This window comes from Hypanus sabinus, chromosome 1 (genome assembly GCF_030144855.1).
Source record: "Hypanus sabinus isolate sHypSab1 chromosome 1, sHypSab1.hap1, whole genome shotgun sequence".
Taxonomy (NCBI): domain Eukaryota; kingdom Metazoa; phylum Chordata; class Chondrichthyes; order Myliobatiformes; family Dasyatidae; genus Hypanus; species Hypanus sabinus.
In genome coordinates, this window is record NC_082706.1 from 39420140 (window position 1) to 39443405 (window position 23266).

At 45.8% G+C, this 23266-nt stretch overlaps 1 protein-coding gene across 12 annotated transcripts in view; it reads left to right on the forward strand.

The window, feature by feature from the left end:
• The window catches only part of LOC132393150 (glutamate receptor ionotropic, kainate 5-like), a 227151-nt gene that overhangs the window by 156079 nt on the left and 47806 nt on the right, over window positions 1-23266 (forward strand). For 9 of the 12 annotated variants that reach the window (XM_059968039.1, XM_059968050.1, XM_059968092.1 and 6 more), the window contains 3 exons: window positions 14835-15078; window positions 16475-16639; window positions 16886-16992. In XM_059968039.1, coding sequence (XP_059824022.1) covers window positions 14871-15078; window positions 16475-16639; window positions 16886-16992 — 480 coding nt within the window. In that variant the 5' untranslated portion in view covers window positions 14835-14870. Of the gene's footprint in view, window positions 1-14834; window positions 15079-16474; window positions 16640-16885; window positions 16993-18864; window positions 18963-23266 lie in introns of all 12 variants that reach the window. The other 3 variants (XM_059968120.1, XM_059968123.1, XM_059968111.1) reach the window with 2 other exon arrangements.

Consider the following 23266-nt stretch of genomic DNA (forward strand, 5'->3'; position numbering starts at 1 on the left):
TCAGTCTGCTTGATCTCACAGTGGTCACAGTCTGCTTGATCTCACAGTGTTCCTTATGGGGCTGCTCACAGTGTTCCTTTTGGGCTTGATCACAGAATTCCTAGTGGGCTTGTTCTCACAGTGTGCCTAGTGGGCTTGTTCACGGTGTTCCTTGTGGTCTTTTTCACAGTGTTTGTAGTGGGCTTCATCTCACAGTATTCCTAGTGGGCTTGTTCACAGTGTTCTTTGTGGGTTTGTTCACAGTGTTCCTAGTGTGCTTGATCTCAGTGTTCCTATTGGGTTTGTTCACAGTGTTCCTGGTGTGCTTGATCTCAGTGTTCCTAGTAGGTTTGTTCACAGTGTTCCTAGCGTGCTTGATCTCACAGTCTTCCTTGTATGCTTGTTCACAGCGTTCCTAGACTGCTTGTTCACAGTGTTCCTAGTGTGCTTGTTCACAGAGTTGTCAGTGTGCTTGATCTGACAGTGTTCCTAGTGTGCTTGATCTCACAGTGTTCCTAGTGTGCTTGATGTCAGTGTTCCTAGTGTGCTTGATCTCACAGTTTTCTCAGTGTGCTTGTTCACAGTGTTCCAAGTGTGCTTGTTGACAGTGTTGCTAGTGTGCTTGTTCACAGTGTTCTCACTGTGCTTGATCTCACAGTGTTGCTTGTTTGCTTGATCTCTGTGTTTCTGTGTGCTTGGTCTCACTGTGTTCTTAGTGTGCTTGATCTCACAGTTTTCCTAGTGTGCTTGTTCACAGTATTTTCAGTCTGCTTGATCTGACAGTGTTCTCAGTCTGCTTCATCTCACGGTGTTCCTTGTGGGCTTTTTCACAGTGTTCGTAGTGGGCTTCATCTCACAGTGTTCCTAGTGTGCTTGATCTCACAGTGTTCTCAGTGTGCTTGTTCACAGTGTTCCTAGTGTGCTTGATCTCAGTGTTCTCAGTGTTCTTGTTCACAGTGTTCCTACTCTGCTTGTGCTAACAGTGTTCTCACTGTGTTCGTAGTGTGCTTGATCTCACGGTGTTCCTCGTGTGTTTGATCTCGCAGTGTTCTCAGTGTGCTTGATCTCACAGTGTTCCTAGTGTACCTGTTAACAGTGTTTCCAGTGTGCTTGATCTCACAGTGTTCCTTGTGTGCTTGTTCTCATAGTGTTCTCAGTGTGCTTGTTCTCACAGTGTTCTAAGTGTGCTTGATCTCACAGTGTTCTCAGTGTGCTTGTTCACAGCGTGCTTGATCTGACAGTGTTCTCAGTGTGCTAGTTCTCAGTGTTCCTAGTGGGCCTGTTCACAGTGTTCCTAGTGGGCTTTTTCACAATGTTCCTAATCTGCTTGTTCACATTGTTCCTAGTTTGCTTGTTCACAGTATTCCTAGTTTGCTTTTTCACAGTGCTCCTAGTCTGCTTGATCTGACAGTGTTTCTAGACTGCTGGATCTGACAGTGTTCTGAGTCTTCTTGCTCTGACAGTGTTCTGAGTCTGCTTGATCTCACAGTGTTCTCAGTCTGCTTGATCTCAGTGTTCATATTTGGCTTGTTCACATTGTTCCTTTTGGGCTTGTTCTCACAAGTGTTTCTGGTGGGCTTGTTCACAGTGTTCCTAGTGGATTTGTTCACAGTGTTCCTAGTGTTCTTGTTCACATTAGTCCTAGTGTGCTTGATCTCAGTGTAACTAGTGGGTTTGTTCACAGTGTTCCTAGTGTGCTTGTTCACAGTGGTCCTAGTGTGCTTGATCTCAGTGTTCCTAGTGGGTTTGTTCATAGTGATCCTAGTGTGCTATATCTCACAGTCCTCCTAGTATGCTTGTTCACAGTGTTACTAGTGTGCTTGTTCACAGAGTTCTCAGTGTGCTTGATCTGACAGTGTTCCTAGTGTGCTTGATCTCACAGTGTTCCTAGTGTGCTTGATCTCAGTGTTCCTAGTGGGTTTGTTCACAGTGTTCCTGGTGTGCTTGATGTCAGTGTTCCTAGTAGGTTTGTTCATAGTGTTCCTAGTGTGCTTGATCTCACAGTCTTCCTTGTATGCTTGTTTACAGCGTTCCTAGAGTGCTTGTTCACAGTGTTCCTAGTGTGCTTGTTCACAGAGTTGTCAGTGTGCTTGATCTGACAGTGTTCCTAGTGTGCTTGATCTCACAGTGTGCCTTGTGTGCTTTATCTCACAGATTTGCTAGTGTGCTTGATCTCACAGTGTTCCGAGTGTGCTTAATCTCACAGAGTTCCTAGATTGCTTGTTCGCAGTGCTCCTTGTTTGCTTGATCTGACAGTGTTCCTAGTGTGCTTTATCTCACAGTGTTCCTAGTGGGCTTGTTCACAGTGTTCCACATGGGGTTGATCTCACCGTGTTCTCAGTGGGCTTGTTCTCAGTGTTCCTAGTGGGCTTGATCTCACAGTGTTCCTAGTGTGCTTGTTCACAGTGTTCCTAGTGGGCTTGTTCACAGTTTTCCTAGTCTGCTTGTTCACAGTGTTCCTAGTTTGCTTGTTCACAGTGCTCCTAGTCTGCTTGATCTGTCAGTGATACTAGTCTGCTGGATCTGACGGTGTTCTGAGTCTGCTTGATCTCACAGATTTCCTAGTCTACTTGTTCACAGTGTTCCTAGTTTGCATTTTCACAGTGTACCTAGTCTGCTGGATCTGACAGTGTTAATAGACTGCTGGATTTGACAGTGTTCTGAGTCTTCTTGATCTCACAGTGTTCTCAGTCTGCTTGATCTGAGTGTTCCTAGTTGGCTTGTTCACAGTGTTCCTAGTGTGCTTGTTCACAGAGTTCACAGTGTGCTTGATCTCTCAGTGTTCTCACTGTGCTTGATCTGACAGTGTTCCTAGTGTGCTTTATCTCTCAGTGTTCCTAGTGGGCCTGTTCACAGTGTTCCTAGTGGGCTTTTTCACAATGTTCCTAATCTGCTTGTTCACAGTGTTCCTAGTTTGCTTGTTCACAGTATTCCTAGTTTGCTTTTTCACAGTGCTCCTAGTCTACTTGATCTGACAGTGTTTCTAGACTGCTGGATCTGACAGTGTTCTGAGTCTTCTTGCTCTGACAGTGTTCTGAGTCTGCTTGATCTCAGTGTTCATATTTGGCTTGTTCACATTGTTCCTTTTGGGCTTGTTCTCACAAGTGTTTCTGGTGGGCTTGTTCACAGTGTTCCTAGTGGATTTGTTCACAGTGTTCCTAGTGTTCTTGTTCACATTAGTCCTAGTGTGCTTGATCTCAGTGTAACTAGTGGGTTTGTTCACAGTGTTCCTAGTGAGCTTGTTCACAGTGGTCCTAGTGTGCTTGATCTCAGTGTTCCTAGTGGGTTTGTTCATTTGTGATCCTAGTGTGCTATATCTCACAGTCCTCCTAGTATGCTTGTTCACAGTGTTACTAGTGTGCTTGTTCACAGAGTTCTCAGTGTGCTTGATCAGACAGTGATCCTAGTGTGCTTGACCTCACAGTGTGCCTTGTGTGCTTGATCTCACAGATTTCCTAGTTGGCTTGTTCACAGTGTTCCTAGTCTGCTTGTTCACAGTATTACTAGTCTGCTTGCTCTCACAGTGTTTTCAGTCCACTTGATCTCACAGTGTTCTCAGTCTGCTTGATCTCACAGTGTTTCTTGTAGTCCTGTTCACAATGTTCCTAGTCTGCTTGATCACAGTGTTCCTCGTCTGCTTGTTCACAGTGTTCCTAGTTTGCTTTTTCACAGTTCTCCTAGTCTGCTGGATCTGACAGTGTGCTGAGTCTTCTTGCTCTGACAGTGTTCTGAGTCTGCTTCATCTCACAGTGTTCTGAGTCTGCTTCATCTCACAGTGTTCTCAGCCTGCTTGATCTCAGAGTTCCTAGTTGGCTTGTTCACATTGTTCCGAGTGGGCTTGTTCTCACAGTGTTCCTGGTTGGCTTGATTTTAGTGTTCCTATTTGGCTTGTTCACAGTGTTCCTTGTGGACTAATGCACAATGTTCTCAGGGGGCTTGATCTCACAGTCTTCCTAGTGTGCTTGTTCACAGTGTTCTCAGTCTGCTTGATCTCACAGTGGTCACAGTCTGCTTGATCTCACAGTGTTCCTTATGGGGCTGTTCACAGTGTTCCTTTTTGGCTTGATCACAGAATTCCTAGTGGGCTTGTTCTCACAGTGTGCCTAGTGGGCTTGTTCACGGTGTTCCTTGTGGTCTTTTTCACAGTGTTTGTAGTGGGCTTCATCTCACAGTATTCCTAGTGGGCTTGTTCACAGTGTTCTTTGTGGGTTTGTTCACAGTGTTTCTAGTGTGCTTGATCTCAGTGTTCCTAGTGGGTTTGTTCACAGTGTTCCTGGTGTGCTTGATCTCAGTGTTCCTAGTAGGTTTGTTCACAGTGTTCCTAGCGTGCTTGATCTCACAGTCTTCCTTGTATGCTTGCTCACAGCGTTCCTAGAGTGCTTGTTCACAGTGTTCCTAGTGTGCTTGATCTCAGTGTTCTCAGTGTGCTTGTTCACAGTGTTCCTAGTGTGCTTGATCTCAGTGTTCTTGTTCACAGTTTTCCTACTCTGCTTGTGCTAACAGTGTTCTCAGTGTGCTTGATCTCACAGTGTTTGTAGTGTGCTTGATCTCACAGTGTTCTCAGTGTGCGTGTTCTCACTGTGTTCGTAGTGTGCTTGATCTCACGGTGTTCCTCGTGTGTTTGATCTCGCAGTGTTCTCAGTGTGCTTGATCTCACAGTGTTCCTAGTGTACCTGTTAACAGTGTTTCCAGTGTGCTTGATCTCACAGTGTTCCTTGTGTGCTTGTTCTCACAGTGTTCTCAGTGTGCTTGTTCACAGCGTGCTTGATCTGACAGTGTTCTCAGTGGGCTTGTTCTCAGTGTTCCTAGTGTGCTTGATCTCACAGTGTTCTTAGTGTGCTTGTTCACTGTGTTCCTAATGTGCTTGTTTACAGTGTTCCTAGTGTGTTTGATCTCACAGTGTTCCTAGTGCTTGATCTCCGTGTTCCTAGTGTGCTTGATCTCAGTGTTCCTAGTGTGCTTGATCTCACAGTTTTCTCAGTGTGCTTGTTCACAGTGTTCCAAGTGTGCTTGTTGACAGTGTTGCTAGTGTGCTTGTTCACAGTGTTCTCACTGTGCTTGATCTCACAGTGTTGCTTGTTTGCTTGATCTCTGTGTTTCTGTGTGCTTGATCTCACTGTGTTCCTAGTGTGCTTGATGTCACAGTGTTCCTAGTGTGCTTGATCTTAGTGTTCTCAGTGTTCTTGATCTCACAGTGTTCCTAGTGTGCTTGATCTTAGTGTTCTCAGTGTTCTTGATCTCACAGTGTTCTCAGTGTGCTTGTTCACAGTGTTCTCACTGTGCTTGATCTCACAGTGTTGCTTGTTTGCTTGATCTCTGTGTTTCTGTGTGCTTGGTCTCACTGTGTTCTTAGTGTGCTTGATCTCACAGTTTTCCTAGTGTGCTTGTTCACAGTATTTTCAGTCTGCTTGATCTCACAGTGTTCTCAGTCTGCTTCATCTCACAGTGTTCCTTGTGGGCTTAATCACAGAATTCTTAGTGGGCTTGATCTCACAGTGTTCCTAGTGTGCTTGTTCACGGTGTTCCTTGTGGGCTTTTTCACAGTGTTCGTAGTGGGCTTCATCTCACAGTGTTCCTAGTGTGCTTGATCTCACAGTGTTCTGAGTGTGCTTTTTCACTGTGTTCCTAGTGTGCTTGATCTCAGTGTTCTCAGTGTTCTTGTTTACAGTTTTCCTACTCTGCTTGTGCTAACAGTGTTCTCAGTGTGCTTGATCTCACAGTGTTTGTAGTGTGCTTGATCTCACCGTGTTCTCAGTGTGCTTGTTCTCACTGTGTCCGTAGTGTGCTTGATCTCACGGTGTTCCTCGTGTGTTTGATCTCGCAGTGTTCTCAGTGTGCTTGATCTCACAGTGTTCCTAGTGTACCTGTTAACAGTGTTTCCAGTGTGCTTGATCTCAGTGTTCTCAGTGTTCTTGTTCTCAGTGTTCCTAGTGTGCTTGTTCACAGTGTTCCTAGTGTGCTTGATCTCACAGTGTTCTGAGTGTGCTTTTTCACTGTGTTCCTAGTGTGCTTGATCTCACAGTGTTCTCAGTGTGCTTGTTCACAGTTCCTAGTGTGCTTGATCTCAGTGTTCTTGTTCACAGTTTTCCTACTCTGCTTGTGCTAACAGTGTTCTCAGTGTGCTTGATCTCACAGTGTTTGTAGTGTGCTTGATCTCACAGTGTTCTCAGTGTGCTTGTTCTCACTGTGTTCGTAGTGTGCTTGATCTCACGGTGTTCCACGTGTGTTTGATCTCGCAGTGTGCTTGATCTCACAGTGTTCCTAGTGTACCTGTTAACAGTGTTCCTAGTGTGCTTGATCTCACAGTTCTTAGTGTGCTTGTTCACAGTGTTCTCAGTGTGCTTGATCTCACAGTGTTCCTAGTGTACCTGTTAACAGTGTTTCCAGTGTGCTTGATCTCACAATGTTCCTTGTGTGCTTGTTCTCACAGTGTTCTCAGTGTGCTTGTTCACAGCGTGCTTGATCTGACAGTGTTCTCAGTGGGCTTGTTCTCAGTGTTCCTAGTGTGCTTGATCTCACAGTGTTCTTAGTGTGCTTGTTCACTGTGTTCCTAATGTGCTTGTTTACAGTGTTCCTAGTGTGTTTGATCTCACAGTGTTCCTAGTGCTTGATCTCCGTGTTCCTAGTGTGCTTGATCTCAGTGTTCCTAGTGTGCTTGATCTCACAGTTTTCTCAGTGTGCTTGTTCACAGTGTTCCAAGTGTGCTTGTTGACAGTGTTGCTAGTGTGCTTGTTCACAATGTTCTCACTGTGCTTGATCTCACAGTGTTGCTTGTTTGCTTGATCTCTGTGTTTCTGTGTGCTTGATCTCACTGTGTTCCTAGTGTGCTTGATGTCACAGTGTTCCTAGTGTGCTTGATCTTAGTGTTCTCAGTGTTCTTGATCTCACAGTGTTCCTAGTGTGCTTGATCTTAGTGTTCTCAGTGTTCTTGATCTCACAGTGTTCTCAGTGTGCTTGTTCACAGTGTTCCCAGCGTGCTTGATCTGACAGTGTTCTCAGTGTGCTTGATCTTACAGTGTTCTTAGTGTGCTTGTTCACAGTGTTCCTAATGTGCTTGTTCACAGTGTTCCTAGTGTGCTTGATCTCACAGTGTTCTCAGTGTGCTTGTTCACAGTGTTCCAAGTGTGCTTGTTGACAGTGTTACTAGTGTGCTTGATCTCACAGTGTTGCTTGTTTGCTTGATCTCTCAGTGTTTCTGTGTGCTTGAGCTCACTGTGTTCCTAATGTGCTTGTTCACAGTGTTCCTAGTGTGCTTGATCTCACAGTGTTCCTAGTGCTTGATCTCCGTGTTCCTAGTGTGCTTGATCTCCGTGTTCCTAGTGTGTTTGATCTCACAGTTTTCTCAGTGTGCTTGTTCACATTGTTCCAAGTGTGCTTGTTGACAGTGTTGCTAGTGTGCTTGATCTCACAGTGTTGCTTGTTTGCTTGATCTCTGTGTTTCTGTGTGCTTGATCTCACTGTGTTCCTAGTGTGCTTGATCTCACAGTGTTCCTAGTGTGCTTGATCTCACAGTGTTCCTAGTGTGCTTGATCTTAGTGTTCTCAGTGTTCTTGATCTCACAGTGTTCTCAGTGTGCTTGTTCACAGTGTTCCCAGCGTGCTTGATCTGACAGTGTGCTTGTTCTCAGTATTCCTAGTGTGCTTGATCTTACAGTGTTCTTAGTGTGCTTGTTCACAGTGTTCCTAATGTGCTTGTTTACAGTGTTCCTAGTGCTTGATCTCCGTGTTCCTAGTGTGCTTGATCTCAGTGTTCCTAGTGTGCTTGATCTCACAGTGTTCTCAGTGTGCTTGTTCACAGTGTTCCAAGTGTGCTTGTTGACAGTGTTACTAGTGTGCTTGATCTCACAGTGTTGCTTGTTTGCTTGATCTCTCAGTGTTTCTGTGTGCTTGATCTCACTGTGTTCCTAATGTGCTTGTTCACAGTGTTCCTAGTGTGCTTGATCTCACAGTGTTCCTAGTGCTTGATCTCCGTTCCTAGTGTGCTTGATCTCAGTGTTCCTAGTGTGTTTGATCTCACAGTTTTCTCAGTGTGCTTGTTCACATTGTTCCAAGTGTGCTTGTTGACAGTGTTGCTAGTGTGCTTGATCTCACAGTGTTGCTTGTTTGCTTGATCTCTGTGTTTCTGTGTGCTTGATCTCTCTGTGTTCCTAGTGTGCTTGATCTCACAGTGTTCCTAGTGTGCTTGATCTTAGTGTTCTCAGTGTTCTTGATCTCACAGTGTTCTCAGTGTGCTTGTTCACAGTGTTCCCAGCGTGCTTGATCTGACAGTGTTCTCAGTGTGCTTGTTCTCAGTATTCCTAGTGTGCTTGATCTTACAGTGTTCTTAGTGTGCTTGTTCACAGTGTTCCTAATGTGCTTGTTTACAGTGTTCCTAGTGTGCTTGATCTCAGTGTTCCTAGTGTGCTTGATCTCACAGTGTTCTCAGTGTGCTTGTTCACAGTGTTCCATGTGTGCTTGTTGACAGTGTTACTAGTGTGCTTGATCTCACAGTGTTGCTTGTTTGCTTGATCTCTCAGTGTTTCTGTGTGCTTGATCTCACTGTGTTCCTGGTGTGCTTGCTCTCACTGTGTTCTCAGTGTACTTTATCTCACAGTGTTCTCCATGTGCTTCAGCTCACAGTTTTCCTAGTGTGCTTGATCTCACAGTGGTCTGAGTGTGCTTTTTCACAGTGTTCCTAGTGTGCTTGATCTCAGTGTTCTTGTTCACAGTGTTCCTAGTCTGCTTGTTCTCACAGTGTTCTCAGTGTGCTTGATCTCACAGTGTTCTGAGTTTGCTTTTTCACAGTCTTCCTAGTGGGCTTGATCTCACAGTGTTCCTAGAGTGCTTGATGTCTCTGTGTTCCTAGTGTGCTTGATCTCACAGTGTTCTTAGTGTGGTTGATCTCAGTGTTCTCAGTGTGTTTGTTCTCACATTGTTCTCAGTGTGCTTGTTCACAGTGTTCCTAGTGTGCTTGTTCATAGTGTTCCTAATGTGCTTGATCTCACAGTGTTCCTAGTGTGCTTGATCTCACAGTGTTCCTAGCTTGCTTGTTCACAGTGTACCTAGTGTGCTTGTTGGCAGTGTTCCTAGTGTGCTTGATCTCACAGTGTTGCTAGTGTGCTTCATCTCACAGTGTTCTTAGTGTGCTTGATCTCAGTGTTGCTAGTGTGCTTGATCGTACATTGTTCTCAGTGTGCTTTTTCACCATATAGTGTGCTTGTTGACAGTGTTCCTAGTGTGCTTGTTCACATTGTTCCTAGTGTGCTTGATCTCAGTGTTCTCACTGTGCTTCATCACAGTGTTCCTTGTGTGTTTGATCTCACACTGTTCCTGGTGTGCTTGATCTCTCGGAGTTCTCAGTGTGCTTGATCTCACAGTATTCTCAGTGTGCTTGATCTCTCAGTGTTCCTAGTGTGCTTGTTCACAGTGTACCTAGTGTGGTTGTTCACAGTGTTCCTACTTCGCTTGTTGACCGTGTTCCTGGTGTGCTTGATCTCACAGTGTTGCTAGTGTCCTTGATCTCACATTGTTCCTAGTGTGCTTGTTCACAGTGTTCCTAGTGTGCTTGATCTCAGTGTTCCTTCTTTGCTTGATCTCACAGTTTTCTCAGTGTGCTTGTTCACAGTGTTCCAAGTGTGCTTGTTGACCGTGTTCCTAGTGTGCTTGTTCACAGTGTTCCCGGTGTGCTTATTCACTGTGTTCTCAGTGTATTTTCTCTATCACAGCTTTTGTTGTAGTTTTGCTATAACAGTACAGTCCTGACATGAAGCACCCCATTTTCTTCATAGATCATACCCAGTGTAAGGCACCAGGTTGGTTCAGTACAGCTGTCCTTTTCTGGTACACTAGCCAAACTGGGCAGTGTACTGGAGCCTCAGGGTCTGCCTGAGCTGTGTGAGGTTCTACCAGTTCTCTGCCTCCCGCACTGCACATTTTGTGTCATGAGGATATTGCAGGTTTACCTGTGAACGGGGCTGAGAGGCCAGCTGTTGGGGGACCACTAATTTAGTTTCGTCCCAGAGACATGTGTTTGATCCGGGTTGTGGGGGCAAGTGGAGGTTGTGTGTGTGTCTGTGTGTGTGTTCTCTCTGTGACTGCTTTACCCCCACCACCTCCAGTAGATAGCATAATTGCCCTCTATATATTGTCCCTCGTGCGTAGACAAAACTGGCATTTGATTGGAGCACAATGTAGATTGATAGAGACAGTCATACAGCATGGAAACATGCCCTTTGACCTAACTTGTCCATGCCAACTGTGCTGCCTAGTGGACTAGTCCCATCTGCTCATGTTTAGTCTATAGCTCTTTAAACCTCTCCTCTCCATGTACTTAATCTAGATGAATTTTAAATATTGCTAATGTGCTCTCTTCAGCCTCTATTTCTGGCAGCTCATTCCAAATATGCACCACCCTCTGCATGAAAAAGCTGCCCCTGTTGTCCTTTTTTAAATTTCTTCCTTATGTTATTAAACCTTTAGCTCCCTTATATTTAGTACTCTCCTCTTCCCCGAGTAAAGACTGTGCTTTCACTGTCGATGCCCTTCATGAACTTATATACCTCTATCAAGCCACCACTCAATTGCCTACGTTCTGGGGATTGAAGTGCAACTGTGCACAACATCTCTTTGTAGATTGGGCCTCCAAGTCCATGCAATGTGCTGGTAAATCTTCTCTGCACTTTTTCTAGTTAAATAACATCTTTTCTGTAACAGGATGACTAACGTTGTACATGATACTCTATTACTCATTTAACTGCAACATTACTTCCCTACTCCTCCACTCAGTTACCCTGACTGATGAAGTCCAGCACGTCTACTTCTGAATGGTGATGATACTTAATGGATGCACTGATAGTACTCAGGGCTGGCATGGGCGCAGTGGGCTAAAGGGCCTGTTTCCATGTAGTATGATGCTATGAATCTAATAAACGTCTCAAGTAATCTAGTTTTCCTTTAAAGATGTACTGGGATTACAGTTAATTGGGACACGTCAGGAGCAGTATATTATGACTCAATTAAACAGCTGCCTCAGTTAGCCAAACTTTCATGGAAATAGTTAAATAATAGTATAGAAAAAGACAGACTACTGCTTAACAGTAACAAATTTACTTAAATGAAATACAAATTAGAATACTACTAATACTACTCAGTACTATGAAAATGTGTATCATTTTCTAATAGTTATCAATAGAGGAATTCATCCAGCAAACACTGCCATGTTCTTTTGATTGATTATAAATGAACAAAATCAGTGCAGGCTACCTAGTGCATACTTCGGACTGCCTTCATACAATACTTTTAATGACTGCACCCTTTAAACCTTTGTTATCATTGTAACATTCAAGATGATGGTCAATATCTTCAAATGCTTTGTAGTTTCTAATTTGATCAATAGTGAAATTGTTTCGTTTTTACTCCTGGTCAGTTTTGGCATCTCCAAGCCTGATTGCTTGAAACTGCAGTGAGGAAAACAGTTCTGAATTGTCTTACTGCTTATTTCTCGCCAACTATCGGTGATAAAAATCGGTGTTGTTTGAAGACAAACACATGTCACTGACACTATATAAAAACTGTTCACTCAAAGCACCTGGAGTGTAACACCCACACAAGTGCACATGACTGATGCTAGCTAGAAACTGTTCAGCAATAACCTCTGACTCTGATTCACTGTATTTAATTTTTGGCAGATTTAGTGCGAGACATTCTGTCTTCACCCCTCTCCCATAGGGCAGAAGATACAGTGCCTGAAAGCACATGCCACCAGGCTCAAGGACAGCTTCTACCCCACTGTTATAAGACTCTTTAACAGAACTATTGCATGATAAGCTGGACCATTGACCTCACTGTCTAACTCATTATGAAACTGCACTTAGTTATTAACCAGCACTGCAATTATCCGGTAGCTTTTGCACTTAATTCTTAATTGTTATTCTTTTACATTGTTTGCCTTAATATACGGTCTAATGATTCAAAGTTCAAAGTAAGTTCGTTACCAAAGTACATATATGTCACCATATATCACCCTGAGATTCATTTTCTTGTGGGCATACTTAACAAATTTATAGAATAGTAATTATATCAGGAACAATGAAAGATCAACAAGAGCGGAGAAGATGACAAACTGCAAACGCAAATATAAATACCCTACGGTAAATCGCAATATATGGTGAGAGCATGCGATAAAGAGCCCTTGAAAGTGAAATCATTGGTTGTGGGAACATTTCAATGATTTCATTGACACTTGCAACAATGGTGCAAGTGAAGTTGAGTGTAGTTATCCCTGTATGTTCAAGAGCCTGATGATGAGGGGTAGTAACTGTTCCTAAGCCTGGTGGTGCAAGTCCTGAGGGTCTTGTACAGGGTAACCACCACAAATCCAGATTGATTGGGACCTGTGCAGTGCCAGATTAGTGATTTTGCCAAATCATAGGTGGTTGGGTTAGGATTAAATAAATAAAACCTCTAACCCGCTTGATAATGGCCTAATTCTGCTCCTGTGTCTTATTGGAGGAGAAAAAGGATCAGCCGTAATTGAATGGTGGAGCAGACTTGATGGGCCAAATGGCCTATTTCTGCTCATGTCTTATGATCACCTCATCCCTAAATAATAAAGAAAAAAGAAATGACAAATGAAAAGCAATTCTTTCACAAATTAATGCACTGGTCTGCCAGGATCAACTACAATCATTAGCCACTTCATAAATGGAGCAATATTTAATCTTCAAAGAACGTAATGTACCATTGTCTAGGGGTTGAATTAATAGCGTACAGTTAGGTGGCAGGTAGATATCGTAAACATTATTCTTTCTCAAGAGTTCTGCTTTTGGATGTGCAGAGCAGTTATCTAAAATCAGCATTATCTTACAATTTTTGTCCAGACCAACAGAGTCACAGTGTGCTCTCGCTTCTGGAACAAAGTCATATTCAAACCATTCCAATGTAACGTCAATTGTAATCCATCCTTGTTTTGTTGGCACTGTATATTACTGGAAACTGCTTCATACCTTTGAAAGCTCTGGGACATAAACTTTTGCCAATGGATTCCTGCAGCATTAGAGCAGCCCAACACAGTGACATGGTCTCTTGGTGCTTTATAACCTGTTGGAGATTCTGCTTTCTCTGTGGTCAATCTTCATCTCGGAGTACAATGCCAATGTAAAGCGGTTTCATCCACATTGTAGCACTGCTTGGGACTTAATTTTTCATTAGAAACTAACTCATCAATAAACTCAGCAGCTGCTTTCTTGTCTACTGACTGTTTCTCACCACACACTGCATGAAACTTTGTCATTTTTCTGCTTGAAATGCTGAAGCCACCCTTCACTGTAATCACACTGATCATCCAGTCCTAACTCTACATGAAATAATTTTGCTTGTTCCTTCAGCATCTCTCCTGACAGTTCTACACCTTCGCTGATGCGGTGTTTAAACTGCTTTATCTAGTTGTGAACATCCTCCATCTTTCATTACTTTCCTTATGCACATCTTTTTATTTTTTGATTTGCTATCAGCAAAGAACTAGACCAGCTTTTCTCTTTGTTTCTTTATATCATAAACTGTGGAAGCCAATGTTATACAAGTTGCATATGCTTTTCACAGACACACCGCTGTCAAGTTTTTTCCACATGATCTTGTATAGATAACGTATGGTGTTTGTACTTTATGAGAAGCACTTCCTTCGTCAATGAAGACATGACTGGGGTAGATAAACACAGGTTATTAAAATAAATACAGAATAACATGGAGGAATGACTTGCTTCTTTATAGAACATAGCAACAGCTGATTCTGCTAATAGGGACATCAAAAAAGTGGTGATGGGTTGGTGTGGTGACGCTCAAAATTTGAAATTAGGCTGGTGAAAATTATGTATGAACCAGTTGTGGAACCGGATTGCTGATTACTGGATTCAATATAGTCGACCTGTACCCGCCACCTGATGGCAGCAGCTAGAAGAGAGCATAACCTGCGTGGAGGGGATCGCTGATGACAGATGCTGATTTCCTACGACAGTGTTTCATAGATGTGCTCAATGATTGAGGGGGCTTTAGCCATGATGTACTGGGCCAAATCTCCTACTTTTTGTAGGATTTTATGTTCAAAGGCATTGGTGCTTCCATACCAGGCTGCACCAGTCAATAAACTTTCCACTTCACATTTATAGAAGTTTGTTGAAGTTTACATGTCATGCCGAATCTCCATAAACTCCTAAGGAAGTAGAGGCGCTGCTGTGCTTTCTTTGCAATTGCACTTACGTACTGGGCACATGACGGCTCATCTGAAATAGTAACACGCAAGAATTTAAAGCTGCTAACCCTCTGTACCTCTGTTCCTCCTGTGAGGACTGGCCCTTGGACCTCTGGTTTCCCTCTCCTGAAGTCTATAATCAGTTCCTTGGTCTTGCTGAAATTGAGTGAGAGGTTGTTATCACAGCCAGATTTTTAATCTCCCATATGCTGATTCATCACAACTGTGGTGTCATCAACAAACCCGAATATGGAATTGAAGCTGTGATAAGCCACACTGTCATAGGTGTAAAGCCAGTAGAGCAGGGGGTTAAGCACACAGCTTTATGGTACACCTAAGCTGATGAAGATCATGGAGGAGCTGTTGTTGCCAATCCAAACTGACTGGGGTCTACAAGTGAGGTAACCCACAATCCAATTGCACAAGGAGGCATAGAGGCCAAGGTCTTGGAGCTTATTGATTAGTTTTGATGGGATGATGGTATCGAGTGCTGAGCTGTAGTCCATGAAGACCATCTTGATGTATGCATCTTTGGTCTGATCTGTATGAACAGTATGCAAGCTAAGCTTTTGACTGTACCTCAGTACATGTGACAGTAACAAACAATTGACGGGGGGTGTTTATTTGTCCAGGTTTTCGCAGGGTACCATCTCTGACAACATGCCAGCATGGAACTTGTCTGTTCACATTTTGCACAGAGTGCTGCTGTGCCAGTGAAGTGCCAGGTCTCGTGTTCTTGCAGGTGGGTGTCGTGGGACTGTGAACCAAACCTTTTCCATGAGGAGCGGACGAAGATGCAGCTGCTGCCAGCCATGCTGCTTCTGTTGCTAATGTTCACCAGACGGAGCCGACAGCTGTTCTCCACACTGCGCATGGGTCAGTGAGCTCAGTCGACAGTGACGGGGCACGCGGGATAACTCACATCCGTGAATGACGTTCCCAAAGCAGCGTCTCGGTCGATTAATTCCACAGATATATTGTCGTTCACTAATAACTCCTAAAACACCAACTTGGTCAATTAACCTCACATGAATATCATCAGACATTAATAACTTCCTGAAACACCGCCACGGTCATTGAACCCGCAGATACATTATCACTCAGTAACAACGCTCCCAAAACTGTCTCGGTCAATTAATTTCACATAAGTATGGACACTCATTAATAACTCCTTGAAACACTGCCTCTGTTTCTTAAAACCACAGGTACAGCATCACTTCCTAATAACATGACCTAAATACTGCCTATTTTGATTAATGCTGCAAATACATTGTCACTTACTAAAAAAACTCTCTGAAACTCTGCCTCAGTCAATTCGCCTCACATAATATCATCACTAACAACACGACTGAAATACTGCCTATTTGAATGAATCCCACGTACTAATTGTCACTTGCTAATAACTTCCTGGAGTCCCTCACTAATAATACTGTGTCCGTTAATTAACCCCACATAAACATGGTCATTCACTAGTAACTCCCTGAAACACCGCCTCAGTCAGTGACTACACAATACCCCATCACTCTGTAATAATTCCCTGAAATACCAGCTGTCAGAGAACCCATTGACACCTGCAGTTGCTAACAATACGACTGAACACTGTCGCGTAAATCCCACTTCACTCTCCGTACTCACTCTAAATCCCTGAAACACCCCTCAGTCACTCTCGCCCTCTGCCCTCACCCTTCCCCTCACTCATTGCTCCTCCTCTCTCTCTCTCACTCATCACCCATACCTTTCTCCCCCTCACTCACTGCCCCTCCACCCTCCTCGCACACCACTCCCTCACTCACGGTACCGTCCTACCTCGCCATCACACATTAATCCCCCCTCCCTGTTCAACCTCCCCTCCCTCCCCCTCACAAATCAAACCCCTCCTCCCTCCCCCTCACACATCAATCCCCTCATTCCCCTCAGACATCAATCCCCTCCTCCCCTCACACATCAATACCCTCCTCTCTATCCCTCACACATCAATCCCCTCCCCCTCCTCCTCCTGACACGTCACTCCCTCACTCACTGCATCTTGCTACCTCCCCCATACATCCCTTCCCCATCCTTCCTCCATCTCCTTCACTCACTGCCCCTCCTCCATTCCCCTCACTCACCACTCCCTCCTCTCTCCTTCTAACCTTCACTCATCACTCTTCGCCCTCCCCTTCACTGACTACTTCCTCCTCTGTCCCATTCACACCACCACCCCCTCCTCCCTGCACCCTTCTCCCACTCCCTTGTGAGTGGCCAAGCCACTGAGGGACGTTGTGTGTTGCAGCCTCAATCCTGGATGACCACACCACGTGTGGCCGAGGGGAACGCCTGGCCCTGGCTCTGGCCCGTGAGCAGATCAACAGCATCATCGAGGTGCCCGCGCGGGCTCGCGTCGAGGTCGACATCTTCGAGCTACAGCAAGACAGCCAGTACGAGACGACGGACATGAGTACGTGTCTGCCCCTCTCCACTATCTCTGGGTCCCTGCACCCCGCCACCCCCCTGCCATCTCTAGGAGTCTGCTGCCCATTCCTCCAATCCCCCCGCACCACCTCTGGATTTCTGCGTGCCAGATGTCCTCAAAGTCCAACAGGATCCTTTCTTCTCATCCCGTCCATTCCAACATTCCATTTTCTACGTTGGGTGGGTGTTCTCCCGCGGCAGTTTCCCATTGTCTTTTACCCATACCATTCAGATCGTGAATGCGTGGAATGGCAACAAGCAGAGAGTGCTGCCCGTCCAGGCCAGGCTAAGTGTCAGGACTTGGGATTCCTTCCACTAGAGGAGAGAAGGCACACTCAGGTATGGAGTGGGAGAGCCCAGGATGAATCTGCAGACTCACTGTATGTGGGCAAAGAGGTCACATTAGGAAAAGCAGAGATCTTGGGTTGTAGGGCTGAGAAGAGTGACAGGTAACCGGGTGGGGGGGGGAAGATTTGGGTCAATCCTGTCTGACTAATAACGTCAAGGAGGTTATGGGAGACCAAATTTGTTACTCCTTTCTCTCTGTATTCCTTTCTCTGCCTGGCTTTTTATTATACCTCCATATCTTGTTACCTTTCTGTGTCCCCTTTCATTTCTCCTTCACTCCCCATCTGCATCAGTCCACCATTCCCTCTCTCCATCTTTCCCCATCTTCATCTCTCTTATTACTCTCTTTCTCCATTTTTCTGACTTGCTCTCTCCTGTCTTGTGTCTCTCCTCCATCTACATCTGTTCTTCTCTGTATCTTTTTCCTCTTCTCCTTTTACCTCTCCCTTACCTTTTCCTCCTCTTTTCACTCCCTCTCCTCTTTTCCTCCCTGTCCTCTTTCTGATTACCTTCTCCCTTTCCTCTCATGCTTCTTCTCTCTGTCCTCCTCCTCCTCTCTTCCTTCCCTCTACCTCCTTTTCCTACCTTCTAACTGCACTCTCTTCCCTCTCCTTCCCCTCCTCTCCTATGTTTCTCCACCCTCGCCCCTCTTACCTCCCCTCTCTCCCTCTCACCCCTTCCAAATTCCCCTCACTCCTCTCACTTCTCACGTCACTCTCCCCTCTCCCTCATTTTGTACCCCTCTCACCTTTCTGTTCCCTTTCTCCCTCCTCATTTTACCCCGTCTTCAACTTGCTCTCCATGGTCTCCTCTCTCTTCCACCTAAAGTCCCTCCGTCTTTCCTCCACCCACCTTACCTGCTCTTTCCTCTCTCTCCTCCTTTGCCCCTTCTCTTTCTCTTCCACCCACTTCCTCCTTTGTCACCAGCAGGGCTGGTATTCTACCTCCACACCACTTCTGTGCACGATCCCCTCAATCCTCAGAAGCAGTCCGTCTGTGTTGTTACTAGATTTGTGACCGAACCATACCATAATCAGCCAATGTTGTACTCCCTGTATTGTTTTAACACACCACATCATGCTGAGTGATGCCGGTCTGGAACTCTTTCCCCTCAGGGCGAGGGCAACACGGTTAGTTTAGGGGGTAGAGCTGTTGCCCCACAGCAGCCCCCACCCCCACCCCCCGAGACCTGAGTTTGTTCCCAACTTCCGGCACTCTTCATGTGGCATTTGCATGTTTTCCCTGTGACCGACTGGGCTTCCCCCCTTATCCCAAAGGTGCGTGGATCAGTGGGTTAATTGGTAGCTGTAAATTGTAACCCCCCCCATACCCCATGTTGATGAGTAGGACAATCAGAAGGAAGTTGGTGGGAATGTGGGAGAATAGGTTACAGGGAAAATTAGGGCTGGGAAGGAGAATGGGACTTCTCTGTGGGGTGACTTGGTCTTGATGGCCTCCAACATGTTAAGGAGATCTGGAAGTTTAGCGAGCTGGAGAGACACTAGAGGGCTGAAATGACTTGCTGGATTGTGTGAAGTGGGACTGATGGCATTAAACAACCTGGAGCCAGCACAGAGCTATGATTGTCTTTGAGCTGTGCTGTCAGGGTTTGCAGGGCAACAGGTCACAGGACCTAACAGGATGTCACAGTTAGTGTCATCAGCGTTGGCTGTTGACACTGAAAAGGTGCTCACAGTTCTACCCTATTCCACTAAATCCCTACTTGGCCATGACTGTATCCACCTTCTCCGCAGTGATGTCACCCTCCGCCCTGACTTACATCACCTGAACCTTCCACACCCCCGCCTTCCACCATCATCACCACTACCACACAACCAATCTTACTGTGCTCTTCCTCTGCAGTGTGTCAAATTCTGCCCAAAGGTGTGGCAGCCATCCTGGGCCCTTCCTCCAGCCCGGCATCGGGGTCCTTTGTCAGTCACATCTGCGGGGAGAAAGAGGTACATGCGGGGGCGTCCGGGAATGCCAAGGTCTGGGCTGAGGGAGTTGGGTATAGTGAAGGTGTGGCTTTGAGTGGGAGAGACTGGTGCAAGGCAGGGATTCCTTTACAAGTGTGCCATACTTATGTGGCCCTTTATCAGTGAGCCACTTCCCGTCACCCTTAAATCATCATGCCATGAGTCACTGACCTTTCAAATACTGATCAATCAATGATTTTTTATACATTGATACTTCTATCAATGAATCTCTGATCTTCTGTCAGTGGTCCACTGAACATTGATCTTCTATCATCGACCCTCCATCTTTGACCCCCTGATCTTCTACCAATGACCCTTGCAACATTAATCTTCTATCAGCTATCCAATGAATATTGATCTATCAATGACCCTCCCAGCATTGATCTTCTATCAATGACCCTCTGAACACTGAGACACAAGGGACTGCAAATGTTGGAATCTGGAAGCAAAACCAATCTGCAGGTGGAACTCAGTGAGTCATGAATGGAGGAAGAGGGGATAGTAGCCATTTTGGTTGGAGACCCTGCGTTAGGACTGAGCATGTGGAGGGCAGACAGCCAGTATAGAAAGGTGATGTGGATGGTTGTGGAAGGGTCTGGCAGGAGGAAGGGTGGAACTATAGGAGGAGAGAGTTGATGGACAGATGGAGCTGTGTGGGGGAAGGGGAGGGGTGAAGTCAGGGCAGTGGTGGGTGATCAATAGAGACAGGTGCAAAAGGGGGCAGATGGAGCCAGGGTGCTGGTGGGGCAAATAATTGTGGGTTACAGATAGTGACAGAGGCTGGAAACTGGTAAGTGGAGACAAGAGGTGGTAGATACCAGAATTCTAATTAGTAAAGAAGGTAACACCTGGAACAAGATAAACAGAGAGTTGGGGTTGTTGGATCTGGTTTGGAAGAGATCAAGTAGGGATTGTGGATGGGCAGGAGGAACTGGGTGGGGGAGAGGAAGGAAACTGGGGGTGGGGGGTGGCAGAAGGAGAGAGAAAAGGGGTTTCCTTACCTGGTTTCACCTGTCACCTTCCAGCCGCTACCTCACCTCTTTATACCAGCCATCTCCCCTCAGGCCCAATGTGGTGTCTTGACCTGAAACACCGACCTTTTCTTTCTTGGAACCGACCTTGCTCAACCCGCTGAGTTCCTCCAGCAGATTGTTTTATTTACCCTTTTTGCCTTGTTACTTCTCTCGATGACCTTGCAATCCATAGCCCATATGATTGATGGCATTTGTGATCAATCATCTTTCTTGTCACTCACTTTAATCAGTGCTGATTTTGGTCAATGCCCTTTAACCACGGTACTCAGTCAGTCAGGCAACATCTCCAGGCAGAGAAATAATTAATGTTTAGTGCAGGAAAGTCATGGAGTCACAGAGCAGCACAGCATGGATACAGGCCTTCCTTCCAACCAGTCCGTACCAACCACGGTGCCCACCCAGCTAGTCCCAATTTCATGTGTTTGGCCCCCCCTTTCTGTATGTACCTCCTCCTTGGCTCCCCCTTTCTGTATGTACCTCCTCCAAGTGCTTCTTAAAGATAATATTGTACCTGCCTCACCCACTTCCTCTGGCAGCTCATTCTATACATTCACCACCCTGTTCGAAACACTTGCCCTCATGTCCTTTTGAAATCCTACCCCTCTCACCCTTAATCAAGTTTTATACTCTCCCACCCTGGGGAAAATACTGTTACTGTCCATTTATCTATGCCTGTCATAATTCTTAACACTTAAAGGAGAACGTTGGATGTTTCCAGCAGTTCTCAGTAGAGAGAGACAGAACAGGTTAACCTCGCAGCAGAATTGATCGCAATCTCAAATTCCAGTTCTCCTATATAACCTTCTGCCCCATCTCCTTCCCTGTGATCCCATCTTTCCCTCCCCATGATCTTTCCTCTCTAATCCCAATTGATTTGTACTCAGCCCACCGCCTTCCCACCTCAGTGAATCCTCAGTCCAGTGTGACAGTAGTTCGCTGTTCCTCTGTCGGGCGGCAACCTTGCTGTTTTATTTAGCACTTGTCTGTTTGTTTTACGTGGCCAAATTGCTAGTTGGATGCTCAACCCAGCACGGATGGAAAGCATGCAAGGAGCCGGCTGGATTTGAGCCCAGAACCACTGGCCTTGAAGTCAGGTGTGGATGCCACTATACCACTGGCCGTCTGATTGTGACACTTGCGTTCCCCTTACACCCCATCCTCCATAACCATTTCTCACCCCAGACTGCAGGTCCTTCAGTCCATCTCTAGAAGTCTCCATCCACCTGGACTTCTCAAAGTCCCCACCTACCCTGGACATTCACTCTTCCGCCCTCTCCCATCGGATGGAAGGTACCAAAGCCTGAGAGCATATACCACCAGGCTTCTATCCTACTTTTATCATATTCCTAAATGGTCCTCTTGTACCATAAGATGGACTTCACCATTTACCTTGTCTTGAACGTGCACTTTATCATTTACCACCACTGCACTTTTTTGGTAGCTTTTTCACTTTATTATGCATTGTTATTGTTTCACCTTATTCCAGTTCAATGCACTGTGTAATGATTTGATCTGTATGAACAGTATGCAAGACAAGCTTTTCACTGTACCTTGGGTACATGTGACAATAACAAACCAATATCAATGCTAATATGCCCCTTTGATCCCCTCTGGATCATTCTTCCCCTTCCAACGTGACATCAGCAATCTTCACATCAGCCCCATCCAAATGTTGCTCTGGATCCCGGTCTCACCATCTGACCAGTCGATGATTGGATGATGCTGTTGTGGCCTAGCACATAGCAGCCAACGGACATCAAACCCTTGCGTCACACCCCAACCTCAGCCTCATTTCCTCAGGGGATGGGGAAATCATTCCTTCACAGCTCCTGGACCCCACACAGCCCATTTTTCCCTCCTGCCCAAGATTAACAGACAGGATTGTTTGGGGGAAAATCCACCATTTCACTCTGCTCTTAACCCCTCTGATCCATTCCTTCCTTCCTCCACTGCTCCCTCTCTCAGCTTGGTCCTGTCCGTTCCCACTTACGTCCATGATACCTCTCTGTCCACCATCCGTTCAGCTGCCAGTTCCTCAATTCTGCTTTTTTTGCCTTCACCATGGGTTCACATTCCCTCCACTCCATGTTGGGAGAGACCTCCACATCCTCCTTGGATGGTTCCCCACCACCACACACTCACTCACCTGGTTAAACCATCAGCTCCACTCAACCTCCTCCATATCAATGGTGTCTCCACAGGGCACGTGCATAGTCCCGGACCACTTCTGTCTCCGTGGGATGTGAGGATGGTCTTTGTTTCAGCTCTATTTGGACCCCTTCCTCAGCTCTTTAGGAGGTTACATTGGTGTCGCTCCCTGCACCTTACCGCACAGTTCCCAATTTTTCCCATTCTTTACAGATCCTTATGTCTCCATCTCTGGAGTTGGTAACCTATGCCCACTTCAGGGTCCCAGTGATATGGACTATACTTCCTCTCAGCCCACCTCCATTTCTTCTTCCCAATAATCCCAACTCCACTGCCTTTATTGTGGCTTTCCACACAGATGGCTCCTTTAACCCTGGCTTGCCCTCTCCCATTAATGATAAAGCTTTTGGATTCCTATTTTCTACTTTCTACACCTCTGCTTTTGCCCCCTACTCCTTCTAGGCAGGGTAAGGGTAGAACTTCCTGTTCCTCACCTCCACCCTATTGACTTCTATACTGAGCAAATCTTCCTTCACAATTTCTGTTCATCAAAACTGAAAGATCTTTGATCTCTCCCCACTTGGTGGACCTTCCCCCTTCCTTTCCCACTTTCCTTTCCTCTTTCCTATTCCCCCCTTCTTTTTTCCCCTTCCCTTTCCTCTTCCCTTCCCCTTCCCTTTTCCCCTTTCCCCCTGCTCTTTCCCCATCTGTTTTCCACTTCCCTTACCCCTTCCTTTTCCCTTCCCTTTCCTCTTTCCTTTCCCCTTCCCTTTTCTGCTTCTCCCTTCTCTTCCCCACCAGATGGGCCTTTTTCCTTCCTCTTCCACACCATACGGACCTTCTCCTCCCTCTCAGCATTCTGAAGGAGTGTTCACTTTGCCATTGCCTTCTCCGCTCTTTCACAGCTAGTCACCCTTTTCTCGTGGCAGGAGATACACGTCCTTAGACCTTTCACTGATTCTCTTCCCACCATCCCTGCACGTGGATGGAAGCAGAGATTTTCCGGCACCTCCACCGGAGGTCCACTACATCTAATGATCATAAAACGGTCTTCTGTACTTCGGGAAAATCCAATATGGATTGGGTGGCCACCACATTCTGTCC